This window comes from Galeopterus variegatus, unplaced genomic scaffold, assembly GCF_000696425.1.
Source record: "Galeopterus variegatus unplaced genomic scaffold, G_variegatus-3.0.2 Scaffold335, whole genome shotgun sequence".
In the NCBI taxonomy this organism is placed as follows: domain Eukaryota; kingdom Metazoa; phylum Chordata; class Mammalia; order Dermoptera; family Cynocephalidae; genus Galeopterus; species Galeopterus variegatus.
In genome coordinates, this window is record NW_007726446.1 from 712,779 (window position 1) to 725,752 (window position 12,974).

Consider the following 12,974-nt stretch of genomic DNA (forward strand, 5'->3'; position numbering starts at 1 on the left):
GAAGAAAGATGATCAGATAACATGTGAAAATTTAACATGGGATTAGAGAAAGACCTGCCAGTGTTTTTAAAGGTATAAGTAAGGCTGCTGATTTCACAAAAAAGTCAAACAGCAATGTAATTAAATTGTAAGAGTAAACTAACAATCTAAATGGACTAAACAGTTTGCATTACCACTAAAACATAGTTAGTAACATCTGATGGTAATCAACATTATTGCATTTAATAAGTAATGACGAACAGCAAAACAACACATAATATACTCTTTAAATGTTTCACTGAAATGTTCCACCATTTCGGCTTCATGTAATGAGGTATTTGTAGAAATGTTTGTTCACATTTTATGTACCATTTACACTAAAGTTCTTTTTTAGGAGAAGGGTAGGGCAGTGAATAAGGAAAAAAAGATTGAGTCTTTATTTTTGACAAACAACCAAGTAAGTATCTCCCCAACTCCCAACTTACAAATTATTAGGGTGGTTTCTACACTCTCCACATGCACACACTAAAGTTAAATCAAAGAAAGATTTTTAAATTGTATGTAAGATGTGATTTTACCTTGCATCAATGCTGACTCTTAAAGAGAGACCTTGGCTCTCATCTTAGGGACATAAGACAGGCTTTAATTCTGAAGACAGATATCAGAAGACATCAGAAACAATTGAAGCCTCAAAAAATATTACAGCTAAAGTCCACCAGAGTGACTTTGAAATTATTTAGCAACAGGTACCGATTTCCCATGTGAAGGTAACAATAAATTGTTCATTTGGCTCAATTAGCCATCTAGGACCTGCTGGGTTATCCAAAATCCATAGCATTTGCTTGGAACAACTTTAGAAGGAAGACATGGGTCTGTAAATTGATTCATCTCCTATACATCTTTGATTCTAAAATGATTACCTAAACCCAGGTCAAGGAAAGTTCACTTTATGGCTTGTTTTCCTTTCTGCATTTTGACACTAAGCAGTCACTCTCATTCTTTTGAGAATAAAATAGTGAGGCAGTGATCCAGGTCTATACTACTTACTCAACCTCATATTAGATTTACACATTCACATCACACCTCACCAAAATTTTAAACAAAACTGGGTATTTTCCTTTAATTCAAGACTTTAAATAATAGTTGCTTTATGAACATAGTACTTTATCTTTCAGAAAGATGAAAACTCAAAAATAACAAAACTGAAAACTTGTGGGCAGCACCTAAAGCACTCAACCAATGCTAACATTTCATTACCATGTGGTATTTTTTTATAGGTCTTCTATCTTAATCTACAGAGGAACAGGTATAGCCTTTATGCCACTCCTGATAGTGCTAAGTGTTACCCAGGATTAGTCTTGATAATGGTTATTAGATTTAACATTAACAGCTTGAAACACTTTATACTTGTCTTGAAGTACACTTAAAGAATTTATACAGCTGATTCTTAAGTAGAGGAGTTAAATTAGTCAATATCCTAAATCTTGAAAGCTCCCTTCAAATGTAATTTTCATAGTCTTTACATTTTAACTATCATTGTTTATTACTCTTTTTGGCTACATTCTCTACAATTTCAGCAGCATCTTAAAGAGACAATGTGTCTATGTACAATGAAAAAACAAAATGGCTTGCAACATCAGAAGTAAGAGCCACAGTTTAACTGTACAATATTAAGGAGAATCTGTGGTAAGCACAGCCTCCTTTTTCTGCAACATGGACAACTTACATGTAAGTATAAGCATTATGAGTGTGACAATAAAGAAAAAAATCCTTACAGGAGTGAAATACAGCATCCTGAAAAATATTGGTTTCTACCATACAAGGCAGTTAGAAAGTTCACATTTTAACAAATCTGTACAAACCACAAGAAACTTGTTTATGGGACCATCATCCCACCTTGCTGATAAGAACCTTCTGGAAATGGAGAATAACCATGAACAATTTATAAATCTAATATCTATGTGCTCCACAGCCCTAGAACCCAAGAAACTGATTTAAAGAACTCAGTATGACCAACATGGATCATTTTTACATGCCTTGATTGTTAATGAATGCCTGCTTTGAACATCTCTCTATGGTGTACAGTCAACTTGCACCTTCAAGGAGGTCATTCAATTTTTTTTTTTAGCAAAGCAACATCACTTAGCAGCAGTTAAAGCGCCTTTAAGAAGACTTAAGAAAAATACAATATCCAATTAGAAAAGCCATATTTTTAAACATTTGTACAAGAATAAGCTGCTGAAACTTAGTAATTGAAATATGACACCTGTACAACAATTTACAATAGAGCTAGAAGGGAATTTATCATTATCCTGCATAGAACTGGTCTGCATTTGGTTACACACTGTCACTTGGTTTAATGAGCAAGGCCTGGTAACAAAAGAAAAATACCTGTTATCAATGCTAACATGTTGAAAACACTGGCGATATTACAATTTAGTGAATTCAACTGATTTCAAAACAAGCAGCTCATTTTGTCAAAGGTGTAAAGTATCTAGGAATAATAGTTCTCCCTTTAATATAACAAGTGAAAAAAACGGACATGTGATTTCGAGGTACAACTTGGTAAAAGCCAGAATTGGCAAATGACAAAGTCTAACTTTGTTAAAAGATTCTCTCACATTTGATTACTATAAAACACAACTGTCACTGTCATTCAGTTCTTACTTTGGTTTTAGCAGATTAACTGCCGAATGCTGAAGAATGTATCCAGGCACTGTAGTTCTTGTGTTAGAAATATGTCTCATATTTTTTCCATGTGTTTTTAAATAATGAAAAACTACCCTTCATATTAGAACTCTCTAGTAACAACCGAATGTATTTAAGTATTATAAACGTTATTTACAGTGTTCCCAAATAAACAAATATTTTTCTTCTATCTTAACACGGTATTCCTGGTTCCTATGCAACAGGCAGTCATCCTTCACTGCTCAAGGATATAGCCAGAAATTTGCATTTATTCATTGTCCATGATCCACTCTCATATAAATGACATTATGAAGAACTTCAGTTCACAAACAGTTCTTAACCATGTGTAAAAAAAAAAACACTCAAATGCTCTCTAACTCAGGTGTGCATCTGGAAGCAATTCAAAGATATCATGCCAATCTTGGAGGAAAGTCAGTAAGTAAGTATGCTTGAAGAAGGGGGTGTAGGGGATGCTGTTAGACCAGTCATGTGTAAGTTTCCTGAAGAATTCGATCTTCTCATGTGTGGGAGAAGGTATGGATCATTTGCCAGTTGGTGCACATCAAATCGATCTTCTTTTCGGTATGCCAAACAGCGTCTTATAAAGGCCTTACAAAAGAAAAGAAAAAGAACTTAAAACCATCTTTTTCCCTTCTAAATATCAATCAACTGAATCCTACAGAAGGATGGACACAAACAAATAGCTCTCATTTCATTGGATACACAAACCTTAAAAACAATCTCTTCCCCTTCTAAATATCAAGCGTCTGAAACCTACAGAAGGATGGACACATTTAGGACAATAAATAGTTCTCATTTTATTGGACATAGAAACGTCAAAAAATAAATAATTTGCTGTAGCAATAAAATTCTCACTCCAAATTCAGCTCTCTACTCACACAGCCCTTGGTGTTTCACTTTACAGTCTAAATTATTGTTGCTACCATTTGAACTTATTGCTGGAAAGTTGCATTTCTGCTTACAAAATTCTAGACTTCTTTTTCTAGCATTTTTTTCTGCTAAACAATACTCCCACTTTCATTCCATTTTTCTATCAGTTCAGTTTGACCAAAGGGTAATATGCCATTTTTAGCCATATTTTTTTCCTATTGAGCATAAAGACTTTCTTTAGATGAAAAGGACACTGAAGTGACACTTCCATTGGGGTTTTTATTTCTTAGGTTAACCCTATGCATCATACTTCTGAAAAAGCTAAATAATGAAATATAATCACTATCTTTTTTCCCTCTAACCAATTTCACATATTCTTTCCTTGAGTAGTTTCTCACAAAAAAACTTTGTTGAAGTATAACATTTTTAGAAAAGCATACAAACTATAAGTGTACAAAACAAAGTGAATATATTTATGTAACTGACAACCAGATCAAGAGAAAGAACCTGCTAATCCTCCTCATGCTCCCTTCCAGGCACTGGCTCCGTCCCCAGCAGCACCTCGGTAACCTCTATCCTGACTTCTAATACCATAGTTGATTTTTTGCTTGTTCTGTACTTTACATAAATGGAATCACAGATTATGCTTTCCTATGCCTGGCTTCTTTCACATAATAATGTACTTGTGAGATTCACCCACTTTTTTGCAAAAATATTCTCAAAAGATAACTGATCACTGTTTCCCTCTCTTACTGCTGACACTAGAAATAACTAGCTTGTCTTGAAATTCCTTACTGCTACATAAATTCATGAATTAAAGCATTTGCAGGAATGCTTTAACTAAGATACATACCATTAAACAGATGTTTAATCACATTAAAAAGTAACTATTTTGTACCTTCTTTCCTTGGAAAATTCATTAGAAGTAAATTTTCTCGAAAAACATGTCCAGCTAGTCTCATCATTTTACCATGATTAGCTTACTATTTATCAAAAGTCTATCTGATCCATTAGAGGTATTTTCTTTTTTGGTCTTTAACAAGTAAAAAAGTTTCAGAGACCACATTGAAAATTATTAAGGGCCGGCCCGGTGGCGCACTGGAGAGTGCGCCACTTGGGAGCGCGGCGGTGCTCCCGCCGAGGGTTCGGATCCCATGTGGAGACCGGTTCCCGCTCACTGGCTGAGCGTGGTGCGGGCGCAACACCGAGGGTTGCGATCCTGTTGCCGGTCCCCGGTACGGGCGCGACACCGAGGGTTGCGATCCCGTTACCGGTCAGTAAAAAAAGACAAAAAGGAAAAAAAAAAAGAAAATTATTAAGATGTAGAAAAAAAATCAAGAGTGACTGGTATGCTGAAGGCAGAGTTTGAGGGGATGAAAGGCTACCTACCAAAAGCATGGTTAAGGCTAAGAGGTCTGCAACAAGTAAGTGTACTTAACATGCCCACGCCATGTCAGGGAAAGTACTTGGCAAAGGTATACTCATAGGAACAAGAATTTAAACAAACATGTGGAAACGCCCAACCCTTCCTGGATCCCAGACACCAAAACTGTGATTGTGACACCTATAAAGAACCTAAGGACAGAACCAGAGATGGCTCAATGGTACTACCCTTTGGCACACTCCACTCATTCCTGGCCATTTTTGTCAGTATTAAAAAAATAAATAAATAGGTCTTGCTTTGACTAAATTAATTTAATTTCTATTCTCACTGAGGCTGTAGGAAGGAAGAGAAGATGACCAGTTTTAGATACCAGCATGGTCAAGATCTTTTTAAGTCACGTTTACTTCATGAAAATAATACATTATGTTTTAAGATAAGAACATTACACTTATCTTTTTAATTGCCAAAATTTTCTAACCATCATTCAAATAACTTCAAAAACCCAGTAAGATTTAAGGGATAAAATGGAATGCTGGACAGTTTCAATGTATATGCTTAGTGAGAATAATGACACAAAACCAAGCACATTTCCAATTATGAAGGCTACTATGACCTCAAACAACTAGGAGTACTAATCTATACAAGAATAATAGAAATATAAAAACTATATAGTGCCTACTGATTAATTATTCTTACAGCCTGGACTATGCACACCAGAAAAAATAGGAACTTCATGGGTTTGTCTTATGAATTTCAAAGGGTTTAAAAAAGAGAAGGAAGGGCCTGGCTGGTTACAGTGTGGTGTTGAAAACACCAAGGTCCAGGGTTCAATACCTGTACTGGTCAGCAGGGAAAAAAAAAGAGAGAGAAAGAGAGGAGGGGAGGGGCAGGGAGGGTGAGAGAGAGAAAGAGAAGGGAGTCACAGAGAAATGAGCTTCATGACAAGTATGGCAAAGGAGTAAAAACACAAACATGAAAAGGCCAACAAGATGAATGTGAGAAGATATTAAGCACCAAAAAAGTTTTGTAATTAGAAATAACTATGTAGGGTCGGCCCGGTGGCGCACTGCAATAGTGCGCCGCTTGGGAGCGTGGTGGTGCTCCCGCCAAGGGTTCGGATCCCACATACAGACCGGTTCCCGCTCACTAGCTGAGCGAGGCGTGGGAGCAACACCGAGGGTTGCGATCCCGTTGCCGGTCCCGGTCCAGTACGGGGGCGAAACTGAGGGTTGCGATCCGTTGCCGGACACAGAAAAAGACAAAAAGAAAAGAAATAACTATGTCCTATTATTTTATTGCACAGACATATATGGCTTAGAACTGGATTACTGGACATAAATGGATGATATTGCATTAACTCTCAAGAGCTAGTGCAGGGCAGCACAGAGGACAAGGATGTGGAGTTTAGAGTCTGGCAGAGGTTACTTGTGAGCCACAGCTCTGCTTCCTACCAGCTGGTGTGATTCTCAACAAGGTACTTTGGCTATGACATGGCTGGCTTCCTACTTTATAAAATGGGAATAACACCTTGAAGTTGTTAAGACAAGTGAACAGATATGAGGTTGACGGGAGGAAGAGGGGAGAAGAAAGGGTGAGGGAGGATTCAGTAAAGGGACACAAAAATCAACCACATTGTATATGGATAAAATAAAATTAAATTAAATTTTAAAAAATAAATAAAATAAAATGGGAATAACAAAAGTACCTATACCTCGTAAGGCTGTTAACGTATATAAAAACACTAAATAAATGGTAGTTATTATTACTTTTATTATTTCTTAAATACTTAAATATTTCAGTATTAACATAAAAGCTGATAAATGACACATAAAGGTAATAATGGGCCCAGATCTTGTGATTTTCCCTAATTTTCAAAGCAAGCTGATATGCGCAAAGAATCAGGGACCTATGTGGGTGCTTAAAAGATGAAAAATACTGCAACCAGAGGCTGATGCAGCTCTTTTTTCTAGAGCAAATCACCAGCCCTTGCTGGACAGATCCCCTGAGGTGGTGATTCCTATCACTTTACTTACTAGTAATTACTTACCATGCTGTAAGTGCAACTGATTTAAGAAAAGTTACTTCATAAATCTTATTTACATAAATTTAATACCTTGGCTTCACTGCTTACAACTGGTTTCACAGGGAACTGGACTTCTGTGGCTTTTAATATTGTATTTTCTTGAAGAATATCTTGTTGAGATTGATTGTGACCAAATGGCTAAAAAAAAATTGAGAAATTTATCTTACGAAATATTTAAACAGAGTTATCATCAGTGAATCATCAAAATACAAATAATTTGTGTTCTAAAATCTTGTCCTCAGTCATTTGAAAGCTGGGATCCATTCACATAGAAACAAGGTTATAACTGATTGGAAGCCAAGAATGCCCACCTAACCAATCCTCAACACAGATGAAACACTTTAAGAGGCAGAAGAAAATAATGCTGTTGCAAAATAACTATTTAAGATAAAAATAAGTAAATAGAAAGAAATTTAAAACTTTATTCTGAATATTTTAAAAATAAAGTTTGATTTCAGAACAGATAAAGAAGTAATGAAAATGTCTGAAAATTCCAAAGCATAAAATACTTCTGTGTATAACACACTAATTTAAATCAAATAGCTCTGGAGTTAGAATTAGGAGATCTGGGTTTATTCTTAACACGCTGTGAATTCCCAGACAAGTCCCTTATCTTCTCTTACCATACTGATGAAGGGATGGGATGTGGACCAGATAATATCTATGGTAAAGATAGGTTTGGGAAGAATTAAGACTAAGTTTGATAATATTTCTCTGAGGAGGCACAGCAGGGGAGCTATACATAGGCCAAACTCAGGGTGGGGGTAGGGGGTAGTGGAGAGAATGGAGGATAATGATAATAAAAACGTTTGACTCCAGTATTCCTAATAGTAGAAAATGTAAGCACTGTTAACAGATAGTTAAAAAGAAAAGAAAAGCAAGCCAAGTAGACTGGTGTGACAATAAAATAATTCTGATTCAGGGGAATTTCAGAAAGAAATAGAGAAGAAGCCTACCTCTCCTTGGAAAGATGTAAATTGACTTCAAGTTAGTGAAATTTTCCATTTAAAAGGGGAAAATTCAACTTAATTTATCTCTATATAGCTGAAGCTGGTGTAACTTAGCTTACCTTTCTACCATAAAGACACTGAAAGAAGATGACTCCAACTGACCACACATCAACCTTGTTGGAAATCTTTGGTGGCTCTTTTCCAACTACAAAACACTCAGGAGGTAAATACCTATAGTTTTTGGGGGGTGACAGGGTGGAAAGGAAAGGATACTATTAACAATACGTAACTTAAAACTTTCTCAAATGTAAAATCTTACAGCATTAATTTTATCCATACATAAACCTCAGACTTTCATCAATGAAAACTTATCAATTAAACTTTTGAAGCACTTACATTCCTTTATCATGTGACTCTAGAGCCAAAATACAACCTTCTGATAAAGTATATTATATCTATATCAACTTATACATGTACAGAAACAAAAAAATTATAATAAAAGATTACAATGTTCTAATTTGAGTAAGTATCTATTAATAGTAGAAGAAATCCTCATCCACTCCCCTTAGCCACTGTTCAAACTGTAGGCAATTCTCTTCCTACAATATACAAGGTAGACAGCACTTACTGCCAATAAGATAAGATTTCACATCTCTAGTTTGTAACCTGAGACCCAGCCTAATCTGGCAACAACATGAATTTCCAAAATCTGTACTCTCTATTCTCCCCTACCCCAACCCCCCAAATTGGTTAGTCAAAACCAATTCATTTGTTTCCCTACATTGCTCTTTTTCTGCAGTGCTTTTGAATATGACAATCTCTAAATGCCTTCCCTAACCACTCCAACACTTGGTGAGCATCTTTTCTTTAAGACCCACCCAACCCCCATAAGCCTCCTTTGCTTCCCTTTGCTTCTTCCCATGTTACCATAATAGAGGTAAGGTAAACTAAAATCACACTAGACTGTGAGCAGCTCAAGGAGCTCTTATGCACTATGAAGATTCAAACATGAGCAGTGTCTGAAATCTGAGTATTCAAAAATGCTATTTTTTAAATTTATAAACGCTATTTATAAGTTTATAATTTTTGATAAAGGAAAGGTAAAAATAAATTTGTCATCTCAGGTTATAAATAAAAAGATCCATCAGTGATACAAACATCCCACACCTCAAAAATTCAGATACACTAAAAATACTGAAAAGGAATAATATAGCTGTGAGAATCTACTTTTTTTTAAAATTCAGTTTTGTACACACTATACTAAAAATCACTGAGATTTCAGCAGCATGTTAACAGATCTCTTAAACACATAAAACTTCCTTCAAGTAGAACTATCAAAGATGACCTGTAACTCATTAGTAATGTAAATCCTTTCCTACCCCATAAAACAAGTAAAAGGCTAGCTATATTTTATCAATGAAAGTATAACTTAAATAGGAATGACTCTTAAACACTACTTCTATGCTGTCTCTCCAGTCAAAAGGGTATTAGCAAGGAGAGCAATTACAAAAACAGACACTAAGACACTTTGCAAAAAATGTCCACTAAGAATTAGTGACGGATGGCATTTGAGGTGAGAGGGTGAGAGGGTGAGTGAGTGAGAGAGAGAGAGAGAGAGAGAGAGGAAACTGATTTTTTCTAAGAGGTATTGACAAATATTTTAAATTTCTGGGGATAAAAGGAATTTATAAAAGCAATATGTATAGGGCCATCCTGGTTTACCAACTACAGAGCTATACAACTAATATGACTACACGAGTAACCATTTTTTTGAACACTGTTTCTATGGGAAATACATTCCATATTTTCTACATGGAAATGCCATGACCGTGTGTCCTTCCTGCACATCCTCTAAAACATAAGCTTCCCTGACTCATGCCCACCTCTAAGAGGGAAATTTCCATGTGCTGCCCTACATTAGCAAAGCCAGAGTGAGAGGGAAACAACTAATGAGAATGTCCTGCAGAGGAAGAATGATTTATTATTTAGAACGTTTTCAAGATGTCTTCCATGAATCCAGGGTTCTGCCAAGAAGCCTTGTTTTTGTTGGCTTTATTTTATTAGGATTGTAAGATTTTGTTGTGAAATAAAACTGAGCCTTGTTTCTAAAAGAGAAACATGTATAAAAAACAACTAATTTAGAATATTAACTTTTAGGGGGTTACAATTTTGAATTTCTCTTTAAAAGGAAAAAAAAATCCATGACATTATTATCTTAGCCACATTCCTAGGAAATGCCACAAGCAGCATTTGAAACTTTAAAATGGCTTTGAAAGAATACACAAATATGACTAATCTCTGTTCACATAAAGTAAAATCAACACAGAACTGTGGCACCTTGTGGAACTAGTTACTATGTGCCCAGGCTAACTGTGTAAAACTGTTGTGGGAACTCTGAAGTCACATTTTTATGTGCAGTCACAATCCTGTGCAATGAAGTTGAGTACAGTTATCGTGCTTCCCCTTAAGATTTCACTCCTTTTGCTAAATTAACTTACTCTGAGAACTAAATTTGTTTTAAAATTTTGTAGTCTATGTTCTCCACTTCGGTGAACTGCACAGTAAGTTTTAAAATTCACATTGAAGATTGAAGTTTTGTCAACACTTAGGTACTCTGAAGGGATGACATTCATTTAGATTTATATCTATGTGTCTACGGTTCTATCTAGATTGACATCTGTATGGATGAAGTCATTAAAGGGATTTTTGAGAGTCAAGTTCAAAGACCAAGAATATGTCAAATTTATCCCCCATCTATGATCAACAAAATATCCATCTCCCACAAAAACTGGAACCCTAAAACCTCTACAGAGAGGGCTTGATGCTTTCAATTTTTGCTTGTAATAATTAAGATATTATACAAAGGTACTTCAAAAAGTTCATGGAAAGATTCATATTATCTTTTACTTCTATTTTTCCATGAACTTTTTTTATTCCACTATTTTTTTTCATTAATTTATTTTTCCTTTAAATTTTTATTTTGTTGATATACAATATGATTATTATAGCCCATCACCGAAACCTCCCTCCCTCCTCCCTCTCCCGCCTCCCACCCAGCAATGTCCTTTCCGTTGGCTTGTTGTAACAACTTCAAAGGATTGTAGTTGTTATATCTTCTCCCCGCCTCCCCCGGTTATTTTTTTTGTGTCTGTGTGAATTTATTTATTTATTTTTAGCTCCCATCAATAAGTGAGAACATGTGGTATTTCTTTTTCTCTGCCTGACTCGTTTCACTTAATATAATTCTCTCAAGGTCCATCCATGTTGTTGCAAATGGCAGTATTTCATTCATTTTTATAGCTGAGTAGTATTCCATTGTGTAGATATACCACATTTTCCATATCCACTCATCCGATGACGGACATTTGGGCTGGTTCCAACTCTTGGCTATTGTAGAGTGCTGCAATGAACATTGGGGAACAGGTATACCTTCGACTTGATGATTTCCATTCCTTTTGGTATATTCCCAGCAGTAGGATAGCTGGGTCATATGGTAGATCTATCTGCAATTGTATGAGGAACCTCCATACGATTTTCCATAGAGGCTGCACCATTTTGCAGNGTCTGTATGTGGGATCCGAACCCTCGGGCGGGAGCGCTGCCGCGCTCCCAAGTGGCGCACTATCCAGTGCGCCACTGGGCCGGCCCCTATTTTCGTTCTTTTTAAACATTTCTATACTTAATTAAAAATATTCCTAGAGTTTGAAAGGCTCTTACCCACAGAAGTAGATTAAATATGGTCACAACTTTTTTGCAGAGCCTCCTATTGGGAGATGGTGCCTTTATCCCTACACCTTGAATTTGGGCTGTTCTTGTGACTTGTTTTGACAAATATAATGTGGCAAAAGTTAACTGTGTGAATGCTCTGGAGCCTAGGCCTTGAGAAGATTTGCATCTCCCACTTTCTTCTACTTTGAATGCCACCCTGAGATTGTCATGTGAGAAAGCTGGCCTAACCTCTTACAAATGAGAAGCCACACAGAGGAAAACTGAGGCACATGGCCAACAGCCAGTGCCTAACTGCCAGGCTTGTGAATGAGCCATGCCAATTTAAGGAGTGGGGCAATAGACTCAATCTCTCAATGGTAAATATACATGCTAAATATACTCAGTGTTTTCCAAGACCCCCTAAACTTCATCCTATTATTCTATCAGATTCAAAATTCAGTATCTTATGATCTGCATTTGGGTCCAGATGCTCCATGGCTTCATCGTCTTAAGTATGACTCTTGATCCAGAAACTTGTGAGCCAAAAGGACAAGTTGTCTGTGTCCCCTGCCCCCCAACATTCAGGCGTGATCAACAGACACTTCTGTTTTGGAAGAGGGAGATTGAGAAGCACTGAGAAATCACTGGTCCGTGGCGACTCTGAAATCCAACCGGGCACATGCACCAATTCGCCCCATTCTATCCATTTCCATAGGAAATAACCCGTGCTTGTAGCTGAGTAGCTTTCTCAGTCTGATTTCTGCCAGTAGAAGATTGGGAGGTTTATATTCATTTAGAACTGTCTCTGTCCCTTTTACTCTGACCTGGGAAAATTTCCTTAAAAACATTGTGTGTTTTCAATGAATCTTATTTTAGTCCACTTCATTCCACAATTTCTTTTTCAACAGGCTGCATATCAGACAATACACGTAAGACTCTAAGAAGCCCTTAGTCTTGTTGAGAGGGTAGACAGGGCACCACCTTGAATTGTTCAGTGGTTCTAACAAAGGTTCTGCAGCCACACCCTTGATTTGATCTCGAAGCTGAGACCATATTTTACTGGAAGCACTCTGAATTTGACCTTGTCTTCTAGATATTTTGCCAGCTGGAGAAACTATAGATGAGAAACAGGAGTTAGTTTTCAGCCTGGCAAATCATGGCCTCTATATTTTTCCTAAGTTCTCGTAGGCTGAACTTTCTCTGTGGTTTATCTGTCTTTCTGTATCTTGTCCTATGGAGCTAAAAACAAACAAACAAACAAACAAACAAACAAACAAACAAACAAACAAAC

General features: G+C 36.5%; 1 protein-coding gene across 1 annotated transcript; it reads right to left on the reverse strand.

Moving 5' to 3' along the window:
• Positions 1 to 393: 393 nt before the first annotated feature.
• Positions 394 to 8,206, reverse strand: TLK1 (tousled-like kinase 1; the record flags this gene model as incomplete). Its single annotated transcript, XM_008567654.1, has 3 exons — positions 394 to 3,276; positions 7,056 to 7,163; positions 8,095 to 8,206. Coding segments are annotated over 3 exons (397 nt in total), but the record flags the coding sequence as incomplete, so codon positions are not given.
• Between the last annotated feature and the right edge of the window lie 4,768 nt (positions 8,207 to 12,974).